The 11644-nt window shown below is 59.8% G+C and overlaps 1 protein-coding gene across 1 annotated transcript; it reads right to left on the bottom strand.

The window, feature by feature from the left end:
- Nucleotides 1-100: 100 nt before the first annotated feature.
- Nucleotides 101-11215, bottom strand: CDHR2 (cadherin related family member 2). The gene is made up of 33 exons (XM_050311933.1): nt 11110-11215; nt 10122-10187; nt 9619-9677; nt 9171-9236; nt 8937-9079; nt 8646-8699; nt 8341-8430; nt 7612-7701; nt 7167-7289; nt 6946-7089; nt 6746-6821; nt 6444-6550; nt 6134-6364; nt 5891-6046; nt 5498-5665; nt 5169-5230; nt 4835-5075; nt 4495-4731; nt 4147-4216; nt 3445-4059; nt 3111-3182; nt 2791-2840; nt 2525-2676; nt 2218-2320; nt 2054-2142; nt 1751-1825; nt 1559-1636; nt 1418-1478; nt 1185-1309; nt 912-1025; nt 665-742; nt 483-543; nt 101-288 (listed from the first exon to the last, which is right to left on the bottom strand). Exons 1-33 carry the CDS (start codon nt 11130-11132, stop codon nt 169-171), a joined length of 3999 nt encoding a protein of 1332 aa, XP_050167890.1. The 5' UTR covers nt 11133-11215; the 3' UTR covers nt 101-168.
- Between the last annotated feature and the right edge of the window lie 429 nt (nt 11216-11644).

Raw genomic sequence — 11644 nt, forward strand, 5'->3', positions numbered from 1 at the left:
GCTGGGAGAGATGACTCCAAGCTGACTGAGCCCCCCCAGGCAGATGGGCTGATGGCCACACAACACCATGACCTCTCTGGAACAGGTTTATTGCCAGACACTGAACACATCATCACCAAAGCAGCTGCCTGAGTCCTGCTCCAGCCCGGCTGCACCCCGTGAGCCTGCTCACAAGTCCGTGGTGGTGAAGGTGGTGTTGATGTACACTGTTTTGGTGGGCTCCTTCAGGTTCAGGGCGGCCACCAGCACCTCCTTGTCAGTGGCGTCTGTTGGCTGCACTTTGACCTGCTGCAAGTGGAGAGCATGGTCAGAGGGGATGGGGGACAGAGAGGGGGGAGAGGGATACTTGTCCTTCCCAGGAGCTGAGGGCTGCCAGGGGGATGCAGAGGAAGGGACACAAGGGGTCACAGCAGAGAGAAGGGGATGCTGTTTGCTCTTGTCAGGACTCCCTGCTTAGCAGTGGCAGCTCTTTGCACACTTACCTTGACCTCAAAGTCATCATCCGCAGGTGCATTTACGGTGTTTTCATCCAGGGAATTCATGCTGTGGAGAGTGAAGGGTGTGGGTAGAAGAGGACCCAGGAGTGGTACGTCTCCAGGCACTGGAGAAGTGGGGGTGTAGGATGATGGCCCTGTGGCCTTTGGGACTTGCCCACAGAGCTCACCTGGTCACAGAGATGGAGTCCTCGTGGAAGCCCAGGTCGTGTGAAGGATCAAGTGGGTGGTTCAGTATGGGGTTGGCCCTGGTCAGGGATGGGTGGCAGGTGAGTGCTGTCCCATGGGGCTGTGAGGTCAGCCCGGGCCAGCTGTGTCCCCCAGGCAGGAAGGGGTGTGACAGCGAGCCATGCAAGCTCCTGGGTGTAGGCACATGCCTGGCCTCTTCCCTCCTGCTGCAGGGAGCCCCCCACTCACCCCTCGGCATTGTACTGGTTGGTCCCAGGAATGCCGGCTCCCTGCTGTGCTGTGGCAGGATTGAATGTGGTGGCCACCTTCAGAGCCTTCATCGCACTCAGTTTTCTCTTGTAGCTGCAAAGCCCAGGGATTGGGTGGTTGAGAGGGGCAGGGGGAGCTGGACCATGGGATAAGGTGGCCAGGAGCAGGATGGAGGGTAGGGATGGGTCTGGGGGTGCTGGTGAGGATGGAGGTGGTGGGGGGAGGCAGGAGGAGGTGCAGGCAGTGCGGTACCTCCTGGTGGTGAGAACCAAGACCAGGGTCATGATGAGTATGAAGATGAGCAGGAATGCTGCCAACCCTGCGATGATGCCGATCAGCTCCGTGTCCCTGGTGGGCTTTGTCACCTCCCCAGGGCCCTGGCACAGAGCAGGGGTGAGGGCATAGTCCCAGGCAGTGGAACCCTACTTCTAGCCCCACCTGGGGTTGGTGCCCTCTCCCCATGCCCCTTGCCCGGCCCCACTCACGATTATGGTCAGGCCCAGTTTCACCAGCTCAGCCAAGCCCAGCGCGTCGGACAGAATGAGTCTGTCAAGGAAAGTGGAGGCATAAGCAGCTGGGCTGGGCCAGGCACGTGGCAGTGCCTGTGCACAGCCCCCAGCACTCACGTGGTCAGCTGGTTGACATCTAGGGCAGTGCCATTGCTGTACACGAAGTACGCCTCCATCACTGACTTGGCTTCCACCCTGCAGGGTCACAGAGATGGGGTAGTGGGGTGCCAGGGTGCAGGGCATGGTGCCCTACCCCAAGGTGACCCCCCCAAATGCCGCCACCATGTCTTTTTCCCCACCACCACTCACTTGGTGTCAGGGGTGTCCTCCACGGTTCGGATTGCCACCACATAAACCGCTGCCTTGGTCACAGTGGTCAGGGCCCTAGGAACAGGAGAGATGGGGGGAAGCTGGGCCAGGTGTCCTGCTGTTCCGCTTGTGGGCATGGGAAGTAGCTGGACCCCCTGCAGACCCCTCCTCTGGTGGGGACCTGCCTGCCCCATCCCCTTCAGACCGTGAAGCTGGGAGACATGACCAGTGGGCCCTCGCCTGAATGTCCATGTTCCCCGCTGCAGAGCTGTGCACCCCCAGCCCCAGCCTGGCACCCCTTACAGTTTGATGCTTTCGGAGTTACTCTGGACGTCTTCCACCGTTGTAATGAACTGGAGGCGAATGCGGTAGGTGTTATCCACCGTGAAGATCTGTGTGTGGAGAGCAGGGGTGAGCGGGGCTGGGCAGGACGCAGGGTGCCCCAGGATGGGGGGGTGTGAACTCACATTTAGCACTGTCTGTGCTGAGTGCACTGGTGCCTCACCGTCCCGAGCCTCCACTGTCACCTGGTACTGCCCCTTCAGTGACTCATCGAGGTTGCTGGCCACCCTGTGAGGACAGGGACATCAGCAATCCCGCTGGGCTGCGCAGGATGTCCCTGTGATGACACTGCCATCCTTCAAGCTCCATCCTGCCTCCATGCCCAGGGCAGGACCCCAGGATGGCTTTGTCCCCTTCCCAGCCTGTGCTGGCCCTGCAGTGGGCAGGAGCTGAGCCACATCCCCCCACCCGAGCCCAGATCCGTGGCCTCACTGGATGCTCCCGATGTAAACCCCTTGGTCAAGCGTTGTCACCACCCTGAAGAGGTTCCCAAAGGGCCGGCTGACCCCGTTGTCCTCCAGGAGCACCACACTGACAATTGAGAAGGTGATGGTTCCCCCCAGCCCTGAGTCAGCGTCTGTGGCCTGCAGGGACGGAGCATGGCAGGAGCACGGGTGGGAATGGTCACCTCCTGCCCACAGTGGGGATAGGTAAGCAAGGTTCAATAGACTGACAGACACATGCAGGCAGTTCCTCACCTTCACGGTAGCCACTTGCAGGTCCACAGGGGAGATTTCAGGAACAACCACTGCCAGGGACAGATAGAGGGATGGTGGAGTCATGCTGGTGTGAAGCCAGACTTGCTGCAGACCCCATGCCCACACAGCCCTGGGGCTCCAAGCACCCTAACCCTTGGCCCCATAGCCTTCATGGAAACACTGAGTAATCCCAGCCTGGTCCCTGCACCACTCACAGCCCTGCCCCAACCTGGGGGAAGGTCCTCGCTGCCAGCAAGTGTGGCAGAGCACGTATGGGTGCAGTGAGGACCCCATGGGATGAACCACCCCTGACTGCTCACCAAAGGTCTCCGAGATGGCCTGGAAGACCGGTGTGTTGTCATTCACATCAGTAATGAGGATCCTCAGGGTTTCTGCAAATGTCCCAAAAGCAGAGCTCCAATCACCAACAGAGCAGCCCTGCAGCACCCTCCTCTGCTTTCCTCAGGAGCTCTTAACTCCCAGAAAGCTCAGGTTCCTGCAGCAGGGATCAAGAGAGCTGGGGACACCCTCTCCCGTGACCAACTGTCCAGCTCCTGCCCTTCTCCCCATAGCTTCTCCTGGGAGGTGGCAGAGGCAGGTCCCACCACCCACCATGCCCAATGGTGGAGGAAGGAACAAGGAGCGGGGCCCTACCGTTCTGGCTGTAGCGGTTGCCCTTCTCAGTGTACAGGTCCTCAGCCCGCAGCATGAGCAGGACCCTGTCACACACCTCGTAGTCGATGTCTGAGCTGTTGACCAGCAGCGAGCCATTGTGTGCCAGCACGAACCAGTCCCCACACACATCCCCAGCACTGCTGTCACCCTTGAAGCAGGTGACTGCCAGCCCCTCGAAGACCAGTGAGTGGTTGGTGTCTGGGTCGGAGGCGTTCAGCGTGTGGACCACACCCTGCTGCGTCCCGTTCTCGGCCACAAACACGTCCTGCAGTGAATCTGGCAGGACGGTGGGGGACTCGTCATTGACATCTAGGATGTGGACCACCACCGAGACATTGGCCTTGTCGCCTACGTTGTCCGCAGCCGTGTTCTCTGCCACCACTTCCAAGGAGAAGAACTTCTGCTGCAGGGTGTCATAGTCCAGGGGCACGTCAGGGTCTACAGACAGATCCCCGCTGTAGTTCCCTGGCCCCAGGCGGGATGAGCGGATCAAGAAGTTGCTGGAGCCACTGGTCCTCTGAAGTAGGAACGAAATGCGGGAATTGATCTCTGTCCGGTCGGCATCTGTGGCACTCACCTCACCCACGGAGGACCCTGAAGGAGGAGACAATCACTCAGTGGGCAGCAGGCACTGACTCAGGGCCACCACTGGTTGCACAAGCCTGGCCAGACAACTTTTACCTGGAGAGTCTTCAAAGACTGAGAACTCATAGGACTGGTTGAGGAACACGGGAACGTTGTCATTCAGGTCCTGCAGGAAACAAAGCCCGTGGTTGTAGCCCTTCCACGAAACAGGGTTCCCCACAGCAGGCTGGGGACAGGAGTGTGGGCACCTGCCTGCCCACAGGGAGGAGCTACACAAGCCTTCTACTGCCTTGCTGCATCATCTGTTCACTCTTCCTGCACAGAAAGCCTGGGGACACAGTACCTCTGCCACAGCCAGGGATCCCATGTCCCTGCCCTGCCCATCCATCCCAGTTCCAAGCCCCAGCCTGCCCCAGCATGTTCCCGCTTGTGCCCAGGGCTCACCCCCACAGTGATGGTGACGTTCACTGGGGTGCTCTGCTGTGGCTCGCCATGGTCATACACCTCCACCGTCACCACCATCCGTCCCCGCTCATCTTCCACGGCCTCGCGGTCCAGCGGCTCCTTGCTCTGCATCTTACCTGTGTCTGCATCGATGGTAAAGTTGTCGCTGAACAGTCCTGGCAGGATCTTGAAGCCCAGTTTGCTGTTGAGGTTGCCAGGCTCATCGTTGTCAATGGCCTGAAAAGGTCACCGGTTGGAACGGGGTTCTTGGACACCTTGGGGACAGTCCCTCCTCCTCTCTGACAGCCACATCAGCCCCTCCACCTCAGCTGATACATACCTGGATCTGTGTACTGATGTTCTGCCCCTCTTCCACTGAGATGAAGTAGGAGCCGATGATGACGGGCGCCATGTCATTGGCATCCAGCAAGGTGATCTCCAGCACCGTAGTGCCCACCTGGCCACCCCCATCCCTGGCCTGGAGGGTGGCGTAGTAGGCAGAGCGAGTCTCCCGGTCCAACAAGTTCCCATCCTTCACCAGCAGTGCCCCAGTCATGGTATCCACCGTGAAGACTGTAAGGCTATGGCATACACAGAGCCATCACCGGGGCTCAGGCCTGGAGCCCCCTCGCCAGGACGATGCCCCAGTCGTGGCTGGCTGTGCCCTTACGTACAGGTTCTCTGGGAGCAGCTGATAGGTGATCTGACCCCAGACACCGCTGTCTGGATCGTAGGCCTAAAAGACAGAAGAAAGACTGACCATCTGATCAATCTGTTTCAGCTCCCAGAGGAGTGATGAGTCTGAGACAACGACTGCCAGCAGTGAGCACCCCAAAAATGTGGCCCTAATAGGCAAGAGATCCCACACCTTGTGTGCCCACTGGCACTGACTCCTTTCTATGTGCATGGAGAAATCAGTGCCCACAGTGCAAGCTGTACTAGAACTGCCCAGGGCCCTGCTTAGGGGATATAAGCTGTGCCTGCTCCCTGCCCAGCTGCTGACCGTGATGTTTGAGGAGATGATGGTGCCTTCAGGGCTGTGCTCCATCACACTCAGGTTGTAGGTGCTCTGGGGGAACTCAGGGATGTGGTCATTGGTGTCAATGAGGTCGATGGTCACGGTGGCCGTGGAGCAGCAGTTTGTGGGGTTCCCTGTGTCATTAGCAATGATCTGCAGGATTAAGAAGGGACTGTGTCTCACACGGGTCCCCAAATATTACAGAGAGACCTATCACACTCTAGCCCAGCTGCCCTGCACCAAACAGGCTGCCAGGGCAGAGCCATGCTCTACTTTGGCTCCTGAACCCTTCAGGAGAAGGGCTATGTCCCCTCTGTGCCCTGGCATTTGCAGAGAGCAGGAACTGCCCCCCCGACAAGCCAGACCTACAGGTCCCACCTGCACCACCATGACATGGCTTATCTCGTAGTCCACTAAGGATGGGTCGTACACCAGGAGCTGGACCTCCCCTGTGCCCACGATCATTTCCGGGGACACATTGAAGGCGCTGGCATTTGGACCCTGCAGGCTCAGCTTAAAACTGCTGTTGATGCCCTGCCGGGGAGAGACAGAAGTGAGGGTGAGTGGTGCAGCCAGGACAGACACCTGCATGCTGGCCCAGCCCCATGGACAGGCTCCTACCTTATCTGGGTCGTGGGCAACAATGTTGAGGTTGGACACAGGCAGCCTGGTGGAGGAGTGCTCTATGATGCTGCCTCTGAAGTTGTCCTGGACGCTGGCAGAGAAGTCGCAGTTGGAGAGGGAGCAGTTGTAGAACTGGGGCTTGTTGTCATTGATATCAGTCACTGTGACTGTCACCAGGGTTCTGGTCTGAGCCACCTCGCCATAGATGTTCAGGTTCTTCTCACGTGCCTGGGCAGGAGGAGAGAGTGGGTTGGAGGGGCCCAGGGAGAGGAAAAGGATGGGGTTCCCCTTGCTGCCTCCTACTTACCATGACTTCCAGCAGCACTTCCTCGCTTGGCAGCTGTTCACGGTCCAGGGGCTCACTCACAGTGATGGTGCCCGTTGTGGCACTGATAGCAAAGGGAATGCTGGAATCTAGGACAGGGGGACAGTAGGAACCAGTGGCAGCCACTTGGAGAGGCAGGCATGGTCCTCTCTCTCTAACAGCAGGGCAGGCTGGCAGTGCCTGGGTGCCCAGAACCAGTCCCCTTGCTGCCTGACCACCTCTCCTGCCTGTCCCACCTTCCTGCTGCTCATCCCCTGCCCATCCCATCATGCCCCATCACTCACTGGTGATGCTGTAGGAGATTTCATCATTCACCCCCGTGTCTCTGTCCAAGGCGGTGACAGTCAGCACAGTGGTGCCCTGTGGGGACATGGCCATCAGGGCAGGACCTATGACATCTCCAGCACCCCCTGTGCCGGGTAGCCCAGACCCCCCAGGGAGGGCTGGGGCAGGGAGAGGACATTGGGGCAGGCAGGCTCCTGACCAGAGGGCAGTTCTCAGGCACAGAGCCTGAGTAGGGCTCATTGAGGAACCGCGGGTCCAGGTTGGGCACGTCTTCAATGGTCAGGGACAGATAGGTCAAGCTCCACTGGATGATCCAATTGTTGTGCAGCAATCCCCCGCCGTCCTGGGAAGCAGAGCACCTGTAAGTCCCAAAGCCCCCTTACCTGGCAGCCCTGTACCCCTGGCCCAGCTTGTCCCCACCTCAGCACGGATCTTGATCTGGTAGAAGGTGTTCTTGGCATAGTCCAGTGAGCCATTGAGCACTACACTCCCATTGGGCAGGATGTAGAAGAGCTGGCGATTCTCCGTGCTGTCTGGGATCACCTGGGTAGGGCACATCACCCTTTGTCACCCAGGCAGGGAGCAGACCTGTCCCAGAAGACATGGGGACTCAACCCCCATTCTTCTACCAGGCTTGACCCCCTACCACCTGGCTCATCCCCAGCCTGCAGATTCAACACCTTGCACTGGTTGTCCAGCGGGTGCAGAGCCAGACACACAACTTGGCCCTAACCTGAGACTCTCCTGCTCTCCCAGAGAAATGGGGCTGCCCTGGCTGTGTCCCCCACCACCTCAGCCCCAAGGGGGTGGCCCAGGGGTGGGGTTTGGATCTGACATGCCCCACCCCTCAGTGCACTCTGCTCACCTCCTCGATGCTGTAGCTGACTCTGGAGGCGTTCCCAGTGTCACTGTCATTGGCAAACACGCTGTAGATGATGCTGTGCAGTGTCGAATTCTGGGCACACAGGGGAGTGATGGTGGGAGAGCAGAGGGGTGATGCTGGGCTGAGCACCTGCCAGCCCTACTCTGGGGTGCTGTGACCCGGCAGGGCTGCAGGCACTGCCCAGTGCCGTGGGACACACACAGATGAGCTGCTGCCCTTGCTCAAGCTGGGCAGAGGCTGGATCCCCCCATCACCCTCCTTGGGGCTCCTTGGGAGCAGGGGCTGCACCCCACCCAGTCCTGGAGTTGCTGCATGGGGCCAGACTCAGCCCCACACCCCATCTGCACCCTGATCCAGTGTCACCCTGCCCTGAGGTGAGAGGTAGCTCGGGCACACCCTGATCAGAAGCTGCAAGGGCAGAGTCCCATCCATGTGTCAGCGCCTCAGGGTGACACAGAAGCACCCACAGGGAACTGCCCCAGCACGGAGCACTCCCAGGTGCTGGCTGCACCATCGCCCCACTCCCAGGCACACCATCAACAAATGCCCAGGTGTGGGGTCACAGGGTTCCTGGTGCACTGTTACGCCCAGGTGTGGGGTCACACAGTTCCCAGCACACTGTTGTCCCGCTGCTGGCACACCCATCCCACAGGAGCCACCCAGCACCCCTGCCCTGCTGCCCGTGGGAGCCAGGAGGTCCCAGGAAGGTACCTCAGGGACGATGGCGTTATACGGCAAGTTCCAGAAGACCGGGGCATTGTCATTACGGTCCTCCACGATGATGGGGAGTGTTAGGGAGACCTACCGGGTATCAGGGAGGACATAGGTTGGGTATGGGAGATGGTGGCCAGCAGAGATGCGTGCAGTTCTGGCACCCCATGCCCACCCTGGCTCCAAAAACCAGCCAGCATCACCCACCCACCTCCAGTCCCCTTCCTACTGAGCTTTGTTCATGGCCCTGTTGAGACCCTGCTCCCCTCCCACTGCAGACACCCAGCCCATGCCCCAGCACTTACCTCATTATTTACACCATCAGACACTGTGGCAGTGATGGTGAGCCTGGCCTGGAGCTGAGGGAACACAAGGCAGGACTTGGTCAGGACCAGGTGAAGCTCAGTCCTTGGATGGCTGAGCCCCAGCCTCTGTGTGGGATGCTCCTCCCAGACAACTCTCCCCCCAGGAGCTGGGTTTCGGGGCCACAGTACTGCCATGAGTAGCTCTCTCACAGGATTCATGGCTCTGCCCTCTGTCCCCATCACCCCAGACCCCCAGTCAGGCAGGGTCATCTGCCCCATCTCTGCCCACACCTCGCGGTCCAAGGAATTCCTCAGCGTCACATTGCCTGAACTGGAATCGACCAAGAAGTAGAAGGAGTCTGTCCCTCTGATTCCATAGGTGAGGATGTCGTCCTTGTCCAGGTCATAAGCCTCCAGCTTGAAAGCAAACTGGCCTGGGGGCACAGGCAGTGTCAGCTCCTGTCTGAGGAACCTCCAGCTGCTCCTTCTGCAATCCAGAGCCTTCCTGAGACTGCCCCTACTCACCCAACTCCAGGTCCTCAGGCACATAAACAAGGCTCATGTTGAAGATGGGGACTGTGTTGCCTGAAACTACAAGGAGCAGGAGCTGAGCACTGAGCTGTGCCAGCAGCCCCACATGTGGCAGCACCTACTTAGCTCCAGCCCCAGCTCCTGACCATGGTTTGGTTCTCCAGGGAAGGCAGGGAAATCCATCACCCCTCATATCCTTGCGCTCATCCCACACCTCCAGACCATGCTTGCCTTCCAGCTGCAGCCCCCTTGCTGGATGCTCTCCCCACTGCCCAGCCCTGTCCTGTTCCAGGGCAGCAAAATTACCCTTGGTTCTTCAGTGGGGTGAACAGCTGTTATGGGGTCCCAGCTGCTCTCAGGGAATTCAGAAGGAATGCTGGGGGCTGAAAGCATCTCCATGACCCCCCGCCCACCCATGCCAGATGCCAAGAAGAGTCCTTACCTGTTGCCAGGAGGAAGGGGAGCAGCACCAGTGAGTGCCATGCCATCCTGCCAGGAATCCTGTGGGCACACAACAGAGAACAAGCGGCTGAGGGCTGCCCTCCCCACATCCCTTCTGGGGAGCAGCTATCAGGGCAGGAGGGGTGTTGGTGGGGACAGTGCCTCTGCTGAGCTGGGCTGGTGAGCAAGCACCAGGCTCCATCCCACACCCCTGGGCACAGGCTCCCTGGGGACATACAGTAGGGGTGCAGTATTGACCTCCAAGTACTGGAGACCGTGAGTGTGCCTGGGGACTCCAGGAGCCTCCTGGCTGGAGGTTCCATTGCTCACGCCCAGTGTGGCTGCCCCAGGCAATGCTGGGAGTCCGAGAGCAACCCATGGCACCACTGTGGGGTCTCCCTCCTTGTGCCATGGGCTGTGGGCAGCCCCACAGCCAACAGACATGCCCCCCTCCCCCCAAAATGGCCCGTGGTGCCTTTAGGGGCTGGGGCTGTCATCCCTTACCTGTGGCCCTGTCGCTGGGGATGCTGCCTCTGCACTCGCATCCTGACACCGCCAGACCTTTGCCTCCTGCAGTAAACATGTTCATCAATCATTAACTGCAATTAAGGGGTGAGAAATCCCTCTCTCATCTTCCTTATTTCTTGTGGCTGTCCTGCCGTTCCCACCCAGCCCAGCCCCACGCTCAATCCCCAACACCAGCCCCCCAGGTCTGGGTCACCCAGACTGGGTGACGTCCCTCAGGATTCAGACACCTCATCCTGTGGCCATGGGACTCCGGCTCCCAGAAGGGGTGAAGAGCCTGCAGGGATGCAGAGGGATCACAAAGCATACCAGGAGACCAAAGTGAGGCTGGGGAAATGCTCTGCATGCCCATGTGCCTGGGCTGGGGATACCGGGGTCCTACCAGGACAAGGGGTGGGCATCAACCTGTGATGTGGCCACTGGGGTGGGTGCCTGGGGCCCTCTGCACCCCCCTGTCACCCACTCCCCTCCCCAGGGGCTTGGTCCAGCCTCCCTGACCTACTTCAGACCTGCTGGGGACAAGGACAGATTGTCCAGCTCTGCTCAAGCAGAAGAGGGCTGGGAGGTGGCGGGGGGGCATGGCTAGCACTGGGCCTGCTGGACCCCCACCTCCATGGCCCTGGGCCCCTTCACCCCTATTATCTAGGGAACCTACAGGGTCAGGATGCTAAGGAAGCTCTGGGGTTGCCCCAGGCACTCAGCCTGCTCTGAGGTCCCCATATCACCCCACATCTGGGTCAGGGAGCCCTCAGACAAGGGGCTACAGGGACTGTGACCCCCCTCCCCCCCAGCAAACCTCTCCAGAGCTGGTCCAGCATCACCCCAGACCCTGCAAAGGCTGCCCCGGCACAGCCCCACAGATCCCCACTGCCAGGGCTAGCCCACTATGCCCCTTCTGAGACCCCCGGGTCTGGTGCTGGACACCCCTCTGAAAACCGGCCCTGGCTGTCCCGGGACACTTCCACACCTTCCAGAGCTGTCCCGGGACATCTACAACTTCCTGAAAGGAGGTCGTAGCCAGGGGGGGCGGCTTCTTCTCCCAGGCAACCAGCGACAGGACAAGAGGACATAGTCTCAAGCTGCGCTAGAGAAGGTTTAGATTGGACATCAGGAGGAATTTCTTCACAGAAGGGGTGATTAGACATTGGAACGGGCTGCCCAGGGAGGGGTTAAAGTCACCATCCCTGGAGGTATTCAAGGAATGACTGAACGTGGCACTCAGTGCCCTGGTCTAGTTGACATGGTGGTGTTCGGTCATAGGTTGGACTCGATGATCTCGGAAGTCTCTTCCAACCTAACTAACAGACTCCGTGATTCTGTGATTCCTGTGTTTTCTGTGATCTTCCCCAGCACACCGCCGGGCTGGCGTGGATTGCGCTGCCATTCGGAGCATTACGGCTGGGCCGTCCCGGCGCGCGGTTTCGTTGGCGCCGCTCTTGGGCGCAGTACGGCAGGAGGCGGCGGGCGCGCCCATCGGCGCGGCGCGGGGGGGGGGGCCGGCG

The sequence above is a fragment of the Myiozetetes cayanensis genome, unplaced genomic scaffold, assembly GCF_022539395.1.
Source record: "Myiozetetes cayanensis isolate MyiCay16 unplaced genomic scaffold, myiCay2020 scf17, whole genome shotgun sequence".
NCBI lineage: Eukaryota > Metazoa > Chordata > Aves > Passeriformes > Tyrannidae > Myiozetetes > Myiozetetes cayanensis.

Bases quoted from the DNA above. Each gene is read 5' to 3' on its own strand.
- CDHR2 (XM_050311933.1), bottom strand. From the start codon at position 11,132: ATGTCCCGGGACAGCTCTGGAAG. The intron at 5,666-5,890 runs GTGGGACCTGTA...TTAATCCTGCAG, and splicing joins GCCATGTCATGGTGGTGCAG to ATCATTGCTAATGACACAGG. The intron at 5,231-5,497 runs GTCAGCAGCTGG...TCTGTCTTTTAG, and splicing joins TCATCTCCTCAAACATCACG to GCCTACGATCCAGACAGCGG.